The sequence below is a fragment of the Suricata suricatta genome, chromosome 9, assembly GCF_006229205.1.
Source record: "Suricata suricatta isolate VVHF042 chromosome 9, meerkat_22Aug2017_6uvM2_HiC, whole genome shotgun sequence".
NCBI classification, from domain to species: Eukaryota; Metazoa; Chordata; class Mammalia; order Carnivora; family Herpestidae; genus Suricata; species Suricata suricatta.
Genome location: NC_043708.1, coordinates 71,339,615 through 71,359,101, shown reverse-complemented (window position 1 = coordinate 71,359,101; position 19,487 = coordinate 71,339,615). Strand labels below are relative to the sequence as shown.

Genomic DNA, 19,487 nt, shown 5'->3' with positions numbered 1-19,487 from the left:
AACTGTCTCCTTTTATAAAGTGATGGGCAAGAGATTGAATTACGTTCATTCACTAATTTAACAAGTACTTACTGAATGCCTGCTATGTTCTGTACACTCTTTTTTTATTTAAAGCAAGCTCAATGCCCAACATGTGACTTGAACTCAAAACTCTGAGATCAGGAGTCACATGCTCTACTCACTGAGCCAGCCAGGCACCCCTCCAGGTACTCTTCTTCGTGCTGGAAATTCAGTGGTGAACAAAACAGACAACTCTCTGCCTACTTACAGAGGCACTGACAGAAGAGTTACACTGCCAACTCTAGTCTTGTGTGGATAATGGATGGTAAGTTGGTAAGCAGAGAATCCCAAAATTGCAAAATGGAGTGAATCCCTGGTATGACAGTCCTAAGGGTGCCACTGAGATCTCTCTTCAAGAAAGAAATAGGCCAGAGGCACCTGGGAGGTTCAGTCAGTTAAGTTTCCAACTTAAATGGCTCAGGTTATGATCTCACCGTGTGAGCTCAAGCCCTGCTTTAGGGTCTGCAGTCTCTCTCCCTCTCTCTCTGCCCCTTACTCACTTGCGCTTTCTCTCTCTCTCTCTCTCTCTCTCAAAACTTAAAAAAGAAATTAAAAAAAAGAGAAAGAAATAGGCTAGGGGTGCCTGGGTGGCTCAGTTAGTTGATTAAGCATCTAACTCTTGGTTTCAGCTCAGGTCATGATCTCCCGGTTCGTGAGTTCGAGCCCTGTGATGGGCTCTCCGCTGACAGTGTGGAGCTTACCTGGGATCCTCTTTCTCTTCCTCCCTCTTTGTCCTCCTCTTGCTTGTGCTCTCCTCCTCTCTCTAAAGAAATAAACTATAAAAAAGAAAGAAATAGGTTAGTATAGACCTCTCAGTGAGAAAATAAACCTTCACCTCTCAGGAAAGGGAAGATGACATTGGGGTTTCTATATGGCCAGGTATTTTAATTCAGATTCTCCGGGAAGTAGACACTATGATAAGACTCAGAACAGCAGGCCCAGAGAGAAAAGGAAGGCAGGCTGGGTAGGAAAAACTTCAGACTACAGTACAGTTCTGAGGCCTCTGGCAGCCCGGCGGGAGCCCTGGGATGGAGACTGCTTACCATAGGGTCCAGCAGCTATATAGCCTGATCCTACTGTCCCCACTGCCTTCAGTCATTGGCGGGGGGCCGCTTGGTTTCAAAGCTGCAGCATCCCAAAGACTGGTAATGACATCTCTTGCAGCTGACTTCTAGAAAAGCATCCATTTGATCACGTATGAAAGTGGAGAAGCTTTTAAGTTGGGAAGCTTTAAAGCATCTGCCTAAGACGACTTCCAAGATTAGACTTTTGCCCTCTGGTGTATGCACTTACTTCTAGTTATTCAATCAAACACAATCCAAATTTCTTCTAGGTGCTAATGTGAAGAAATTTGGCAAATGTAATTAAAGGTCCCAAATGAATTGGTTTTCAAATAGGAAGATTATTCTCTGTGGGTCTAGATTAATCAGCTGAGCCCTTAAAAAGGACTGAATTTTTCATTGAGAGAGAGATTTGAGACACAAGAAGGATTCCAGATGAGGGAGAGTCTCTGTTTTGACTTTAGAGATGGAAGAGGTCATGGGTATCTGCGTAGCTCAGTTGGTTAAGCATCTAGCTCTCGACTTCTGCTCAGGTCATGATCTCATGGTTCGTGAGGTTGAGCCCCACTTTAGGCTTTGTGTTGACAGTGTGGAGCCTGCTTGGGATTCTCTCTCTCCCTCTCTATCAAAAGAAATAAATGAACTTAACCTAAAAAAATATTTATATGGAAGAGGCCATGTAGCAAGGGATTCGGGTATCCTCTTGAAGCTGAGAGTGCCCTCTAGCTGACAGCCCAGAAGGGAACAGGGACTTAAGTCCTATAATTGCAAGGAACTGAATTCTGCCATAACCACGTGAGCCTGGAAGAGAACTTTGACCTCTAAATGAGAATGCAGCTGAGGAACACCTGGATTTTAGCCTAGTGAGATCCTGAGCAGAGAACCAAGTCATGTGGTGTTTGGATTGCCAACCTACAAAACTGTGAGCCAATAAGTGGGCTTTGTTTTCAGCTGCTAAGTTTGTGATCACTTGTGATGCAGTGATTGAAAACTAACATTGGCCATTAGATTAAATCCAAACTTATTATGTCATTTCCAAGGTTTTCCACACTCCGACCCTTGCCTGCACCTGTGTTATAACCATGTACTGTCACCTCCATGCACTACACTTCAGTGACATCCCTTTCCTTTCAAAAGTGCCAAACTCTTTTCCACCCCAGAGCCTTGTACCAGCCTTTCCCTCTATTCAGAAAACTTTTTCCTGAGATTTTCATGGCTTTCAAAAAATCTTTTATTATGGACATCTCTAAGCATACATGAGTAATAAAAACAGCAGAATGAGACCCAATGTTCAGTCAGCTTCAACAAACATATGGCCTAACTTTTTCATCAATATTCCTCCTCACTCTCCCCCCCCAACCTATTCCTTATTGTATTTTTATTTTTTAACTGTGGTTAAATACATATAACATTTGCCAGCCTAACCATTTAAAAAATGTTTATTTATTTGTGTGTGTGTGTGTGTGTGTGTGTGTGTGAGAGAGAGAGAGAGAGAGAGAGAGAGAGAGAGAGAGAGAGAGAGAGAGAGAGAGAGAGAGAGAACAAGCCAGGGAGGGGCAGAGAGAGACAGAGACACAGAACCTGAAGCAGGATCCAGGCTCTGAGCTGTCAGCACAGAGCTCAAGGTAGGGCTCCAACCCCTAAGCTGTGAAATCATGATGTGATCGGAGGTTAGACGTTTAACCGACTGAGCTACCCAGGGGCCCCTACCAGCTTAACCATTTTTCAAACGTACAGTTCAGTAGTGTTAAGTATATTCACACTATTGTCAACCATCTCCGGAACTCCTTTCATCCTGCTGAACGGAACTCTATACCTAGTAAACAACAACTCCCCACTTTCCCCAGCCCCCGGCAACCACCATTATACTTTCTGTCTCTGTGAATTTGACTATTCTAAGAATTAATTTAAGTGAAATCATTTAATATTTGTCTTTTTGTGACTGGCTTATTTCACCTGGCATAGTGTCTTAAAGATTCATCCATGTTGTAGCATGTGTCAGAATTTCCTCCTTTTAAAAGGCTGTATAATAGTCCACTGTATGTTTATATTGCATTTTGTTTATCCAGTCATCCATCAACGGACACGTGGGTTGTTTCCATCTTTTGGCTATTGAGAACAATGCAGCTATGAACATGGGTGTACAAATATCTCTTGGAGACCCAGCTTTCAATTCTTTGGGGTATGTACCCAGAAATAGAATTACTGAATCATTTTGGTAATTCTACTTTTAATTTTTTTAGAAACCACCATACTGTTTTCCATAGCATCTGCACCATTGTTCATCCTACTGTATGACAGCCAACCAGCCTGTAGGAATTTTAAACTGACACTAGCCCTTCCTGCAAGCTCATGCCTTGGATAGCAGCGTCAGAGTTACAAGAAAATGTAAGTTCTTTTTTTTTTTTTTAATTTTGTATGTCTTTTATTTATTTTTGAGAGACAGAGAGAGACAGTGCGAGCAGGGGAGGGTCAGAGAGAGAGGGAGGCACAGAATCTGAAGCAGGCTCCAGGCTCTGAGCTAGCTGTCAGCACAGAGCCTGATGTGGGGCTCGAACTCACGAACGTGAGCTCTGACCTGAGCTGAAATCGGAGGCTTAGCTGACTGAGCCACCCAGGCGCCCCTATAGTCCTTCTTAAGCTTGACCAATGGAAGCCCAGAGGCTGAAAAGCCCTTTAGGTGCTTTTGTTCGACCAATTCTCTGGATGGGGAAGTGTGCCAGCTTCTGAATAACTTTAGTCTCACTTTCTACTGTTAAACGAGCTGAGGTTGTTTATCTGAAGGGAACACTAAGGACTGTTAGAAAGTGATATTTTACTTAAAACTATGTTTGATCCTATTGTATTAATATTATGTGGCTACATAAAAGAAAAAGATAATAAAAAAGTCACTGAAATCTAAGCATTAGAATAAACTGTGAATGTTTCACGAGTGGAGGACAGACATTTTCAAACCTCACTCTTAGTCTCAGGGCCTCCTATGATTCTCTTCAGGGCCAGTTTTACCTCTTGGTTCCGCAGAGTGTAGATGAGGGGGTTGAGGAAAGGAGTGATGGCTGTGGGAAATAAGGCGGCTGCCCCATCCAGGGGGCTGTTGGTTTCAGACCTCAGGTAGATGAAGGCACAGGGCACATAGTACACGGTTACCACGGTTACGTGGGCTCCACAGGTTGAAAAGGCTCGGCGACGCCCATCAGTTGTACAGATTCTCAGGATGGCCTGAGTGATCTGTACATAGGAGAGGAGGATCAGGGAGAAGCAAGTGGCAACCACCACCCCAATGTCCACAAAGGTCACTTGCTCATTGACTGTTGTATCAGTACAGGCTAGCCTCAAAACTGCAGGGATGTCACAGAAGAAGTAATCTACCTGGTTTGGCTCACAGTAGGGCAGACGGAACGTTAGGATAGCATGGAGAGCCCCATGGATGGATCCTGCCACCCAAGCTCCAGCCACAAGCAAGGTACTCAACTTAGCATTCATGAGAACATGGTAGCGCAGGGGTCGGCATATTGCCAGGTACCTATCGTAGGCCATCAGGGTGTAGAGGAAGCACTGGGTGCTGCCCAAAAAGTGATAGAAATAGAGTTGAGCAACACAGCCACCAAATGGGATGGGTTTGATGCCTAGAGTGAAATTCATCATGAGGCGAGGGACAATGGTCGTAGAGATGCCCATGTCAATGATGGAGAGAACACCAAGAAAGATGTACATGGGACGGGCATGGAGCTGCGGGTCTACCCAGACAGTGACCAGAATAAGCAGGTTTCCCAGCTGAGTCAGGATGTAGATTAGCAAAAAGAACACAAACAGAAACGTCCTCAGTCTGAGTGGGTAAGGAATTCCTGTGAGAATGAACTCAGTCAACGATGTGCTGTTGACTCTTTCCATCCTCTGGAGAGATCTTACCTAGAGAATGGATAAGACAAGAGTTAGCATGGAAGTGAGAAGGAAGTGAGGAAGAACTAGAAAAAGAGCTTGTAAATATGAAGGACAATGATGGAGAAGTGTCTTTATGTGGGGAGATGACAGGGAGAAGTATGCTCTATGGCAGGAGCTGGCCTATTTAGTAAATAAAGTTTTATTAGAACACATCCATGCTCATTTACTTATGTGTTGTCTGTAGCTCTTTGGTGCTATGATGACAGAGTTAAGTAGTTGTGTTTGGCCTGCAAAGCCTAAAATATTTATTCTCTGGGCCTTTACAGAAAAAGCTTCTCCTAGGAGTTTGTACCTGGAACACTTTTGCCAAAGATTAAGGGTTTACTGGAAACCCAGCATGTGTGGGAAAAGACATTTGTTTTGTTAGATGCTCTGCCACTTATGAAACCTCAAGAATCCACTGGCTCATTCTTATCTCTGTCAGTACATAAACTTATACATAGAGTGGGGAGTATGCAGAAAGGAAATGAGAAAATTCCTTGTACCCCTTTGTAGTAGAGAGAATAGAATAAAATTATGATAAAATGGCTAGTTAGTTGTATGTGACATTTATTGATGCTATCCAAGTCTACTCTCCACCTTTTTTATAATGAAAGGAAGAGAATGTCCATGAGGCCGTAAGTATATAAGTAAAGTTGTGGTTGGTACTTGGTGCTATGTATTTTGGTTTCTTTTTATATAATAGTGTGGCCTTGGGACACAGTAAAGAAAGAGAAAAGAAAAGGAAACAAAGAGTGATGTCTGTAGTGAGATGTCAGAGAGGAGAGAAAAAGCAAGGAAAATGAGAGAATCGTGATAGGAGGGCAAATGGTTCTCAGTGTGGAAGGGTTATTTGAAGTTTTTACTCCAACCTCTTGATTGGCATTTCCCCATCTGAAGAAAAAGATTGATTAATGAACTTTTAAAACTCAATGTTGTCCAATTCTCCAATATCTAAGCTCATGGGTTGAGGTGGGATGTCAAAGAAATCGAAATGGATTGACTGATTTTGCTCTGGAAGGATTCACATCCACTCAGAAGGAAGAGAGTGAGACTAACAGAGAAGTCAGGAGCTCTCTGGGTAATAATTCCCTCTAGCTTCACTCTTGTGCTTTGACTCAAATGAATGTGAAGAGCAGGGAAGAGGCAACCTTTGAGAAAGACATTATGGACAGATGGTCCCACTGCTGGCTGGAAACCCTAAATGTGAATACTGTAATGGATTTGGGTCGTCAGCTCGCTTCTTGGCTCTGAGAAAGTTTCACAGGCCTGTTGGGTTTATATTTCCTTATTGAGGTTATGAGGATGGGGAACTAAACTCTGGACCCAATTCTGACACATAGTGAATAAGGGTGGGTAGTTATACTCAATTCTTACATTAAATACCTAACTTAAAAAAATAAACACTTAACTTTAAAACTGCTGTATCTATGCTCTGTCAAAGCTTAGCCCTCATTATTGTACCATCTCTTATAAAATTTTTTTTATTTAAAAATTTTTTGTTTTATTTATTTTTGATACAGAGAGAGACAGAGCATGAGAGGGGGAGGGGCAGAGAGAGAAGGAGACACAGAATCTGAAGCAGGCTCCAGGCTCTGAGCTAGCTGTCAGCACAGAGCCTGATGCAGGGCTCGATCCCACGAACGTGAGATCTGACCTGAGCCAAAGTTGGAGGCTTAACCGACTGAGCCACCCAGGCGCCCCTATAAAAGTTTTAAGAGGCAGCAATAAGTCCTTCCACCCAAGTCATGTTGTTATTGTTTTTTTTTTCTTTTCTAGTGAATGGAATAGTAGTTATAATTTTCTTAGAAAATATTTAAAATCAGTGATGGCTGAGTCCCAAAAGTTGACTACAGAGCCCTTCTGGAAGCAAGGGCTACAAAAACAAGCCTGTTCCTTTCACTTCCCAGCTCCAGAAACTGCAGAGGGTTTAAGCTCACATATAGGTTTCCTTGAGAAATTCATAACTGTTCACTGGCAGCCCTGGTCTGAATGAGTTCAGGTAGTTTCTCTGGTGCTTGTTACGGGATGCTACAGTTCTCCAGCGTCTCAGAAATCTGACGGTAAAGTCTGCAGATTGAGAAGCCTGATCTGGTCAGGACTCTCTAGAGGAATCAATACTGGGAAACCAATTCACGTTATTCAATACCTGAGAGAATGACTTGTAAACCAAACAGCCAATTTGTTAATTTACGTGGGAAATCTCATTCCCCTAATTGAAATAGTATGTTTTTCTACCCAAGGCAACAACTTACTAATTTTAAGGTCTCTGGAAATCAAATTAGGAACCAGATGCATATTTCTAAATTTTGAATCACAGCAAAGAGAATATGATGGGGCACACCTAATTGAGGCTGTGATAGGTCTCAACGAGTTATACCTGGTGAATTACACAGTAACTTTATCTAGACGGATTATTTAATCTTGCCTTCAGATACAATATTTTTTCTTCAGGGAAGTAGTGGAGTTACATTGATAAAATTTTACCTTATTAATTTTCTTCCTAAATTTAATTTCCCTAATCATTTTTCCTCATTTGTTTTCCATCCTGTTTTCCTGTTTGCATTAGGAGTTATTCTCTGTTTTCTGAATAACTCTCTAGGAACTGTTATTTCTTTGGGGGAAATTTTCTGTAAATAGGGAACTATAGTCCACTCAGAGTGCAGTGATTCTTGTTTTCAATCAGAATAGTATTTACTTATCTTGCCCTTATATTTTAGGCCCATCTTTTTTTTCCCCTCATTTTTTTTTTTAAAGCAAGCTCTATGCCCAATGTGGGGCTTGAACTCATGATGCCAAGATGGAGAGTTGCATGCTCTACCAACTGAGCCTGCCAGATGCCTAGATCCATCTTATTGGGAATGATGAGGGGATGGGATGAAGTCTTACTTGTGATACTGTCCTTAATTAGGTGTGATCGCATTCCAGTTGCAATGAAATTTTCCTCCATTTCTTTAACAGGTTTTTCCTCATTTAGCTATAAAGATAACAAATAGGACAACTTCCCTTTTGCCTCTGATCTATTCTGACCATCTTCCTTGTGGTACTGCCATTATCATAGGTCTCCAAGAATGAAGCTTGGTGTTCACTGGATGAACACTCTTCTACTTACTCTGATTCATTAATATCCCAGATGTGGCTCTGAGATGTATTAAATCCTTTCAATAATAAAACAGCAGGGAAGGAGAGAAGGACATGGCACAAAGAGAAAGCAACATGACACGATGAAACCTCCATGGACTAGGGTGATATGGGCTCACAGAATGATGGTATTTTACATCTGTGTAAGTGTCCTCATAATCCTACAAGGGGATACATGACAGAGGAGTCCTATAGCTGACTGGTACTAGAGTAAGGACCTCAACTAGGCTTTACAGTTTCCAGTTCAGTGTTCTTTCTACATTTTACTTAACATCCTTTCCCACAAATAAGCCAGAATAGTTTAGTAAATCATATTATTTCAGGGTGCTAAATCAGTAGTTTTCAAAATTCATTGGCAACATTGATCCCCAGGGTCCTGAGGCCACAGTTTGTCTGACCTGAATAACCGTTTTAAGAGTTTGTTGGTTAATTCTGTCGAGGACTTTAAACTGGAGTTGCCGCTCCATTTCTAAACTTAGATGTAGAATTAAGTGCAAGGTTTGACGTCAAACAAGAGTCACTATTTGTTACTATGAATCTGAAGTGGACCATCTCCTTTCCTTATCTGGGATTCAAGTGCACTGAGCATGTCTTTGGAAAGTAGACCATTGCCTGGGGGCTTAGCAGGATTTTCATTTTACAGAGATTTCTACTGTGAAGGGATTGATGTAGTATGTTTTTTAAAAATGTTTATTTTTGAGAGAGAGAGGTTGAGAGAGACAGAGAGTGAGAGGGCGAGTGAGAGCAGGAGCCCCGATGCAGTAGGTTTTTGAATTGTGATATGATATTAAATATAACAAGTTAACTAGTACAAGCATGTTACAAGAAAGATATGGGAATCATTAAGGGATCACAAAATTATCATATGTCTATAAAGTTGTTCATGAAGCATTTGTTAGTGACTGATATTGCCCAGGGGATTGGTAACTTTTCTAATGAGGCAAAGGGCACAGGCTTGACCGCATTTTGGCAGATAACTTTTGCTTAATTCTGGTCCCCAATACATACCTAACTCTAGTCACCTATCTTTCCAATGGCCATGAAATAAATATATATTTAAAAAAAAGTTTTGGGGCACCTGGGTGGCTCAGTCAGTTGAGTTTCCGACTTCAGGTAAGGTCATGATGTCATGGTTTGTGAGTTCGAGCCCCGCATTGGGCTCTGTGCTGACAGCTCAGAGCCTGGAGCCTGCTCTGGATACTGTGTCTCCCTCTCTCTCTCCCCCTCCCTTGCTCAGGCTCTGACACTCTGTCTGTCTGCCTCTCTCAAAAATCACCATCTAAAAAAGTTTTTTTAATACAATCAACTCAAGTTAGACTTTCTTTTGATTTGTAAAAAAGCATCTCAAATATTTAGAAAATTAAAATCGGTTGCAATTTTCTGAATTTTATATTAAGACATGTAAATTGTAAAATGATCTAGAGGAATAACATTGGAATGAATATATACATGTATAATGACATGAGAAAATTTTGAATTACCAAGTCTGAGAAATAAAACATTTCTATTAATAGGGTCACTTGGCTCAGTCAATTAAGCATCCTTGATTTTGGCTCAGGTCACGATCTCATGGTTCATGAGATTGAGCCCCAAGTCTGGCTCTGCATTTGGAGCCTGTCTGGGATTCTCTCTTTTCTTCTCTCTGCCCCTCCCCTACTCATCTCTCTCTCTCACTCTCACTCTCTCTACCCCCTCTCTCAAAATAAATATTAAAAAACCCAAAACTGAAAAACATTTCCATTAACCTACGACCCTTATTAGAGCAATGAGTTTGAAGCATCTAACATATTCACTAAAATAAAAATCAGATTAGAATTTTATTCATATCCACTCTTCACATTTTGGACAAAGAAACCACCTTATTGGTGGGGAAAGGGATCTGATAAGGAACAAACAGCAGGGTGCCGAGGTGCAACCACCACAGAACTCTATGACACTCTTACCTTCTCTGGTTGGTATGCAGTCTAGTCAGTGAATGAACCTCTGCACAAAGGTAGCTTTGGATAAATATGTAGCCAAATAAAAGTCTTGTGGAAATAGGGTTATCTTGATATAAAGTAGCTAAAATGGTAGCTGCATAGTCTTTCTGTGAGAGCAGAAAGAAAAAGATATTGATAATTAGACAATTAGACATTGGAGATGAAGTGAGTGAGTGTGAAGAAATCCTTTACACCGTGTTTGAACTGAACATTTATATATATATCTGAAACTTACTGTGTGTTCATCTATATTTGGAAATGTCTTCCTCTCTTTTAAGCACTTCTTTGCACCTGTGATCAAATCTTGTAGGTGATGTTTAATTCTGGAAAATGGGATAGAACAATGGCACGTGCTATTTGGTGGGAGAGAATCACCTTTACCTGGTGGTATCAGTATCCAAAGAAACTCCTTTTTCAATCTGAGATAAGGTATATAAATCTGTTCCTAGAGAGATTTCAATGGCATTGGATCCCACGAGGTCAGCAGATTTTGTTGTGAAGAGCTCATGGCAGAAGACCTGATTATTCAGTTCTGGTTGGAATGAAATGAAGGACCAAATTACTGAAACTTGATTTATTTGCTTGTTTATATGTAGATGTCCTCTTCCAGTTGCCTTATGAATTAGGGGAAGAGTTTTGGCCCCCACTGAAAGTAATTGCTAAGATTGGTCTCTCTTGTGTTCTGCTACTTTTTAAAATTTCTCTAGAGTCAATTACAGTGTGTGAGATTTGCAGCTTGGGGAATACTGTAATGGGACCCCTGTGATAAGACAAGACCAATATCTTGATCCCTGGGATACTCCCTTAGTTTCTAGCTTTTTCCAATTTTGTAACATCATCTGGGACAAAATCTGTGGGGCTTACTAAGGCTTGTTGTCAATTTTATGTCTAGGATTTCTTTACTCTTCCAAAAAAGAAATTTGGGGGAAAAAAAGCTAGTATGGTTGTTACTGGTCAAAGACATCTTCTTATTGGCACATTCACATTTTATGAAAGTCATTTGTAGAATTACTAAAGTGCTAACATAGATCTGATAGTGTAGGAGAAACATAGAATCCCAGGGTTAGAAGAACACGGAAAGTCATCCAATCTAGCATCTAGCTGTCATCTACAATACCAGAAGTGATGTTCACTGAGCAATGATTTTTACTAATATTTATTGGGCCTGTGTTTTTGAATACCTTGAGATTGGTCTTACTTCTTTTTGGTAGTTTGATCTTTGGAATTCTCTGAACCCCTTTTCAAATCCCCCCCCCTCAAATGTCTAGAGATGGTCTATGTCTTCAGAGAATACCTTAAATGTGAACTGTTTCACCTGCATATGGACTGTTATGGTGATCTCCATAGCTCCCAAGACACCTTGGAATTGAAGTGTCTAGAGTAGAGTTTGGTGAACTTTTTCTGGAAGGGTCAGATCATATTTTTGGCCATGAGGACCATACAGTCTTTGTCACAACTATTCAAGTCTGCCATTATAGATGGAAGTGGCCATAAATGATACACATAAAATGGGCATGACGGTATTTTTTTTTTACTGTTTTTTAAAATTTACTTGAGAGAGAGAGAGAGAGAGAGAGAGAGAGAGAGAGACAGCATGAACAGGGGAGGGTCAGAGAGAGAGGGAGACACAGAATCTGAAGATAGGCTCCAGACTCTGAGCTAGCTGTCAGCACAGAGCCCAACGTGGGGCTCGAACCCACGAACTGTAAGATCATGACCTGAGCCGAAGCCGGACGCTTAACCGACTGAGCCACCCAGGTGCCCTGGCATGGCTGTATTATATAAAATTTGAATTTTACATAAATTTCAATGACAGAAGTTCTCCCTTATCAGTAATTACTTTAAATGTAAATGGTTAAAGTTTCCAATCAAAAGACAGATTGGCATAACAGATAAAAACACATGATCCAATTATACATGCCTGTAAAAGACTCTCACTTGAGATCCAAAGACACAAACAGGCTGAAAGTGAAAGGATAGAAGAAGATATTTCCATGAAAATTGTACCCAAAAGAGAGCAGGAGTAACTATACTAACATCAGACAAAATACACTAAATACAAAAAGTTACAAGAGACAAAGAAGGACAATACATGGTAGAAGATTCAATACAACAAGACGATATAACAATGATTAGGATTTACACACCTAATGACAGATCAAAATATAGAAAGCAAAACCTGATGGAGTTGCAAGGAGCGATAGATAGTTCTACAATAACAGTTGGAGACTCACTACACCACTCACAATGGATAGAACAACAAAAGATAAGGAAATAAAGGATTTAAACAACAATAAGCCAACTAACCCTAATAGACATTTACAGAATATTCTACCCAAAAACAGAGTACACATTCTTTTTTAATTTTTTTAAATGTTTATTTATGATTGAGACAGAGAGAAACAGAACATGAGGGGGGGAGGGGCAGAGAGAGTCAGACACAGAATCCAAAGCAAGCTCCAGGCTCTTAGCTGTCAGCACAGAGTCTGATGCGGGGCTTGAACCCACGGACTGTGAGATCATGACCTGAGCCAAGTCAGACGCTTAACCAACTGAGCCACCCGGGTGCCCTGAATACACATTCTTCTTAAGTGCACATGGAACATTTTTCAGGAAAGACCACATATAAGGGCCATAGATTAAATCTTAATGTATTTAAAAAAATAGACACTCAGAGGACCATGGAGGAGGGGGAAGGGGAAAGGGATGGTTAAGGAGAGGGAGGAAGGCAAACCATAAGAGACTCTTAAATACTGAGAACAAACTGAGGGTTGATGGGGGTGGGGGAAAGGGGAAAATGAGTGATGGGCATGGGCACTTGTTGGGATGAGCACTGGGTGTTACATGGAAACCAACTTGACAATAAACTATTAAAAAAAAAAAGATAGACACTCTACAGAATATGTTCTCTGACCATGAGATTGTTAGAAGTTAATAAAAGGAAAACTGGAAAACCCACAATATTGTCGAAACTAAACCACATTTTAAACAATGTGTATTTCTGAGAGAGAGAGAGAGAAGCGAGAGAGAGAGAGAGAGAGAGAGAACACGAACAGGAGAGGGATAGAGGGAGAGGAGGACAGAGGATCTGAAGTGGGATCTGCACCGGCAGCAGACAGCCCAATGCAGGGCTCAGACTTACAAACTGTGAGATCATGACCTGAACCAAAGTCAGATGCTTGACTGGCTGAGCCCCAAAACACCTTTTTAAAAAAAATTAAGCTCTTCATTCAATGTGTGGCTTGAATTCATGGTCCTGAGATCAGGAGTCAGATGCTCTACCAACTGAGCCAGCCAGGCATCCCCAAACAATATACTTTTAAACAACTGATGGGCAAAAGAAGAAATCACAATGGAAATTAGAAAATATTTGAAGATGAATGAAAACAACATGACATATGAAAACTTTTTGGACACAGTGAAAGCAGTGTTAAGGGGGCAACTTAGAGCAGTAAGTTCTTACATTAAAAAAACAAGAAAGATCTCCTGACACCTAGCTAGCTCAGTTGGTAGAGCATGGAACTCCTTTTTTTTTTTTTATGTTTATTTATTTATTTTGAGAAAGAGAGGGGGGGGGGGAGTAGGGAGGGAGACGGGGAGAGAGGGAGAGAAAATATCCCAGGTTAGTACAGAGCCTGAGGCAGGGCTCAATCTTATAAACTAGGAGATCATGACCTGAGCAGAAATCAAGAGTTGGGGGCTTAAATGACTGAGCCACCCAGGCACCACAAGCATGCAACTGATCTCAGGGTTGCAAGCTGGAGCCCCATGCTGGGTACAGAGAGTACGGAAACAAACAAGCAGAACCAAAACAAAACAAGAAAGATCTCCGTCAACAAGTTACCTTTAAAACTAAAGGATCTAGGGGCACCTGGGTGGCTCAGTTGGTTAAGCATCCAACTTCGGCTCAGGTCATGATCTCACAGTTTGTGAGTTCGAGCCCCATGTCGTGCTCTGTGCTGACAGCTCAGAGCCTGGAGCCTGCTTCAGATTCTGTGTCTCCCTCTCTCTCTGGCCCTCCCCCACTTGTGCTCAGTCTCTCTGTCTCTCAAAAATAAATAAATGTAAAAAAATTAAACAAAAATAAAGAAACAAATTACTTTTAAAACTAAAGGATCTAGACAAAGAAGAACATACTAAACCCAGAGCTAGCAGAAGGAAAGGAATAATAAAAGATTAGAACACAGATAAATGAAATAGGGAATAGAGAAACAACAGAGAATGTCAAGGAAACCAAAGAAAAGGAATTGACAAAGCTTTACCTAGATGGACTAAAAAACAAAGAAGACTCAAATTATAAAATCAGTGAAGGAAGTGGGGTCATTATTGTCACTTCTATAGAAATAAAAATTATAAGGTAGTACTATGAATACTTGTTTACCAAAAAATTGGATAACCTAGATGAAATGAACAAATTCTTAGAAATACAAAACTTGCCAAGACTAACTTGTGAATAAATAGAGACTCTGAAAAGACCTATAAATTGTAAGAAAAAAAGGTAATGAAAAAAATCTCCCAACAAAGAAAAGCCTTGGACCTGATGGCTTCACTGGTAAATTCACCAAACACTTAAAGAAGAACCAATACCAATCCTTCTCAAAAAATTGAAGAGGAGGGAACACTTACTGACTCATTATATGAGGCCACCACTACCCTAATACCAAAGTCAGAAAAAGATAATTATAAGCCAATGTCTTTTATGTACATTGATGCAAAAATCCTCAATAAATATTAGCAGAATTCAGCAGCATATTAAAAAGATTATACACGGGGCGCCTGGGTGGCTCAGTCGGTTAAGCCTCCGACTTTGGCTCAGGTCAGATCTCACTTTTGTGGGTTCGAGCCCCGCATCAGGCTCTGTGCTAACCGCTGGCTCAGAGCCTGGAGCCTGTTTCTGGTTCTGTGTCTCCTTCTCTCTCTGCGCCTCCCACTCTCATGCTCTGTCTCTCTCTGTATCAAAAATAAATAAAACATTAAAAAAATAAAAATATTATGCACTATGACCAAATAGAATTTATTCCTGGAATGCAAGAATGATTCAACATATGAAAATTGATCAATGTATTATGCCACATCAAGAAAATGAAAGGAAAAAAACACATTATCATCTCAATTGATGCAGAAAAAGCATCTGACAAAATTCAACACGTTTTCTTGATGAAAAACACTTAGCAAACTAGGAATAGAAAAATGAGAAAAGCCATATGTGGAAAACCCACAACAAACATAGTCAATGGTGAAAAGCTGAAAACATTTCCTCTAAGATCAGGAAAAAGGCAAGGGTTCCTGTTTTCACTACTTTAAAAAAATTGTTTTTAATGCTTATTTACTTTTGAGAGAGAGAGAGATAGAATCCAAAGCAGGTTCCAGGTCTGAGCTGTCAGCACAGAGCCCGACATGGAGCTTGAACTCACAAATTTTGAGACTGAAGCCAGGTGCTTAACCTGACCTGAGTTAGAGTCATTTAACTGACTGAGTCACCCAGGTGCCGCTGTTTTCACTACTTTTATTCATCAAAGTATTGGAAATTCTAGCCAGGACAATTAGTTTAGAAAAAGAAATAAATGGCATCAAAATGGAAAGGAAGAAGTAAAATTACCTGTTTGCAAATATGATTTTAAACAGAAAGCCCTGAAGATTCCACATACACAGAAGGTTAGAAATAGTAAAAATGAGTTCAGCAAATTAGCAAAATACAGTAAGCACATAAAGTCAGTTGCATTTCTACACATGAACAATGAACAATCTGCAAAGGAAATGCCAAAAACAATTTCATTTATAAGAGCGTCAAAAAGAAGAAATGTTTAGGAATTAGAACTTAACCAAGGAGGTGAGAGGTTTTTACAATGAAAACTACAAAACATTGTCAAAAGAAATTGAATAATTTTACAGACATTTTTTTAACCAATTTAATTTCACAAATAAATGGAAACACATCTGATGTTTGTGGATTGGAAGATATAATATTGTTCAAATGTCAATACTTAAAAAAGTCAATGCTATTCAAACTGATCTACAAACAGTGCAATCCCTATCAAAATCCCAATGACTTTTTTTTTTTTCAGAAATAGAAAAACTGGGGCTCAGTCAGTTAAGTGTCTGACTCTTGATTTTGGCTCAGGTCATGATCTCACGGTTCGTGAGTTAAGGCCCCACAGTCAGCTCGGTGCTGACACCACCCAGCCTGCTTCAGAGTCTCTGTCTCCTCATTTTGCCTCTCCCCTGTGCTCTCTTTCTCTCACTCTCAAAAATAAATAAACATTAAAAAAAAAGCCTGAAAAATGAAGTAAGCCGCTCCATACCTTGCGCACTTTTATTCAGGGTAACTTGCCGACAGGGAGGGGATCTGTAGGTTAGACGGTCCAGGTGGTATGTGGCCGTTCTCAGTCCCCACCTTCAGCTGCTATCCTCTGCCCAGTCTGAGTTTAATTCCCAGCTTTTCTGGAGAGGGGCATGGTGGTGAGATCACAGCATAGTTCTCTAAAGTGGCTCCAACTGTGTGCCAGAGGATCTCTACTAGTTACCTAAAGCGGGGTTTCTGTGTATCAATTATCACTGCTAATTACCTAAAGTGGAGCCTCCTGTGTGCCAGTGTAGGCACATTCAGAACCCGCCTTCCTGCATTCCTGCATTAACTTCAATGGGGCCTGGAACGTGTAGCCCCAAGAGGTGACTGAGCAGGCATGAAAAAGATGGAATCACTGTTATCAGCACTCCTGCAGAAAGGAAGAATAAAACTGGAAGACTCATCTTTTCTGATTTAAAAACTTACCACAAAGCTACAGTATTCAAAAGTGTGGTACTGGCATAAAGACAGACACATGCACCAGTGAAATAGAATAAATATTCTAGGGGGCACCTGGGTGGCTCAGTCAGTTAAGTGTCTGACTTTGGCTCAGGTCATGATCTCGCAGTTCAAGCCCCGTGGTGGGCTCTGTGCTTACAGCTCAGAGCCTGGAGCCTACTCCGGATTCTGTGTCTTCCTCTTTCTCTGTCTCTCTCAAAAATAAACAAAACACTAAAAAACGTTTGTAAATTCCGGAAATAAATTCTTGCAGATATAGTCACATGATTTTTGACAAGGGTAAGACTATTCACTGGGGGAAAGGACTGTCTTTTCAACAAGTGGTGCTGGGATAATTGATACTCACATATAAAAAAATGAAGTTGGACCCTTATCAAACACCATATACATAAATTAACTCAAGATGGATCAAAGACCTAAACATAAGACCTGAGCAAAGACCTTAAACATAAGAGCTAAGCCAATAAAGCTCTTGGGAGGAAACTTAGGACAAAATCCTCACAACATTGGATTTGGCAACAATTTCTTAGATATGACACCAAAGGCAACAACAAGAAAAGGTAACAACAACAAAAAATAGACAAGTTTGACTTAATGAAAATTAAACATCATTTTGCATTAAAAAACACTATTAATAGAATAAAACAGCAATCCATAGAATGAGCGAATATATTTGCAAGTTATATATCTGATAAACAGTTAATATCCAGAGCTCCTAAATCTCAGCAATAATGAAAATGGACAACTTTACTAAAAAATGGGCAGAGGCCTTGAATGGATATTTCTCTAAAGAGGACACACCATCGGGCTCTGTGCTGACAGCTAGTTCAGAGCCTGGAGCCTGCTTCAGATTCTGTGTCTCCCTCTTTCTATGACCCTCCACTGCTCCCACTGTCTCTCTCAAAAAAAAAAAAACTTTTAAAGAGGACACACACAAATTGCTAACAAGCACATGAAAGGATGCTCAATATCACCATTTTTCAGGAACTGCAAACCTGAACTACAATATGGTACCACTTTGCACCCATTAGGATGGCGGTTGCCAAAAAACCAGAAAACAACTAGTGTTGATGCCGTGGAAAAAAGGGAACCCTCATCCACTCTTGGTGGGAATGTAAAATGGTACAGCCACTGTGGAAAACAATATGGCAGTTCCTCAAAACATTAAATATGGAATTACCACATGGCCCAGTAATTCCCCCTTTGGGTATATACCCCAAAGAACAGAAAGTGGGATGCCAAAGAGATATTTAAACACCCATACTCACGGTAGCATTATTCACAAGAGCTAAACATGGAAGCAATCCCAGAGTCCATTGATGGATGAATGGATAAACAAAATGGGGTATATATATACAGTGGAATATTAGTCAGCCTTAAAGGGAAGGAAATTCTGCAATGTGCTATGACATGGATGAAACAAGACAATAACATAAGACGACTATTGTGTGATTCCACTTACATAAAGTATTTAGAGGAGTCAAAATCATAGAGACAGAAAGTAGAATGGTTGTTGCCAGGGCTGGGGGAAGGGGACACTGGATGGTTATTGTTTAATGGGCATATATTTTAAGTTTTACTAGATGAAAGGACTTCTGGAAAGGGATCGTGGTGATGGTTGCCCAACAATATGAATGTATTTAATACCAGTCAACTGTAGGCTTAAAATGATTAATATGGTAATTGTTATGTGTATTCTACCACAATAAAAAAAATCTGCAAAAAAAATTGAACTAGCATGACCTCACACATCTAAATGAGTGAAAAACTGTCAGTAAATGAAAGAACACATTTATCCAGTCCTTCATTTCCTAAAAGAGCTGTTGACACTTGATCTTATATTGCAATTGAGTCCTCTATATTTTCTTGTTCTTCTAGGTAAGACCAGGACAGATCATAGTGGGTAAGTCAACGTCATTTTTATCACCCTGGCCTAGTCTGAGGGATATTGTGTGTTTAACTGATTGGCCCACAGAATCACTAGCCAGGTGGCATCCAGATCTTTGGCTATTTGGCATTATTAGAATAGGCCAAGAGTTTTCCTGGGTACTTTGGACAGTTTAGATGTAGTTTGAAAGTCTTTCCTGGTGCTGTTTTAATTTAAAAAAAATTGCTGACTGAGTGAAGTATTAATAAGGATGAGGTAAAGCTGTTGTAATAAAGTAATCCATTAACAGATCCATGATTTAAAGGATTCGAGGTTTATTTTCCTCTCACTTAAAATTCTGAAGTGAATGTTCCAGGTTGATAGGTTATTCGTCCCCTTGATGTGGGCAAAGCGATCCAAATGCCTAGAGGCTTGGGAAATTGTGAGTGAAGCAATGGATGGAAGGTGGTAGGGTGGCATTTTACTGGTTTTTCCCCCAAATTCCTGGCATAATCCCCATCTTCCTAGATAGACCATTATTCCTCATATTCAACATTTGTGCAGAATGTGCTTTCTCCTGAGAGGTGGATCAGAAAAGTATAAAACAGCTCTGGCCAATTTATTGAGGTTAAACAGCACTAGAAGCTTCTTCC

The 19,487-nt window shown here is 40.4% G+C and overlaps 2 protein-coding genes across 2 annotated transcripts in view; both read right to left on the bottom strand.

Moving 5' to 3' along the window:
• Positions 1-4,070: 4,070 nt before the first annotated feature.
• Positions 4,071-5,012, bottom strand: LOC115302770 (olfactory receptor 10G3). Its single transcript, XM_029952725.1, has one exon. The coding sequence runs from the start codon at positions 5,010-5,012 to the stop codon at positions 4,071-4,073; it is 942 nt and encodes a 313-aa protein (XP_029808585.1).
• A 2,079-nt stretch (positions 5,013-7,091) lies between these two features.
• LOC115302242 (olfactory receptor 10G2-like) overlaps positions 7,092-19,487 on the bottom strand; it is a 13,212-nt gene continuing 816 nt past the window's right edge. The window contains exons 2-3 of the mRNA XM_029952200.1: positions 7,932-8,019; positions 7,092-7,162 (exon numbers count right to left, since the gene is read on the bottom strand). Coding sequence (XP_029808060.1) covers positions 7,092-7,162; positions 7,932-8,019 — 159 coding nt within the window. The remainder of the gene's footprint in view (positions 7,163-7,931; positions 8,020-19,487) is intronic.

What these genes read in the sequence shown, in the direction of transcription:
- LOC115302770 (XM_029952725.1), bottom strand. Translation starts at nt 5,012, where the DNA reads ATGGAAAGAGTCAACAGCACATCGTTGACTGAGTTCATTCTCACAGGA.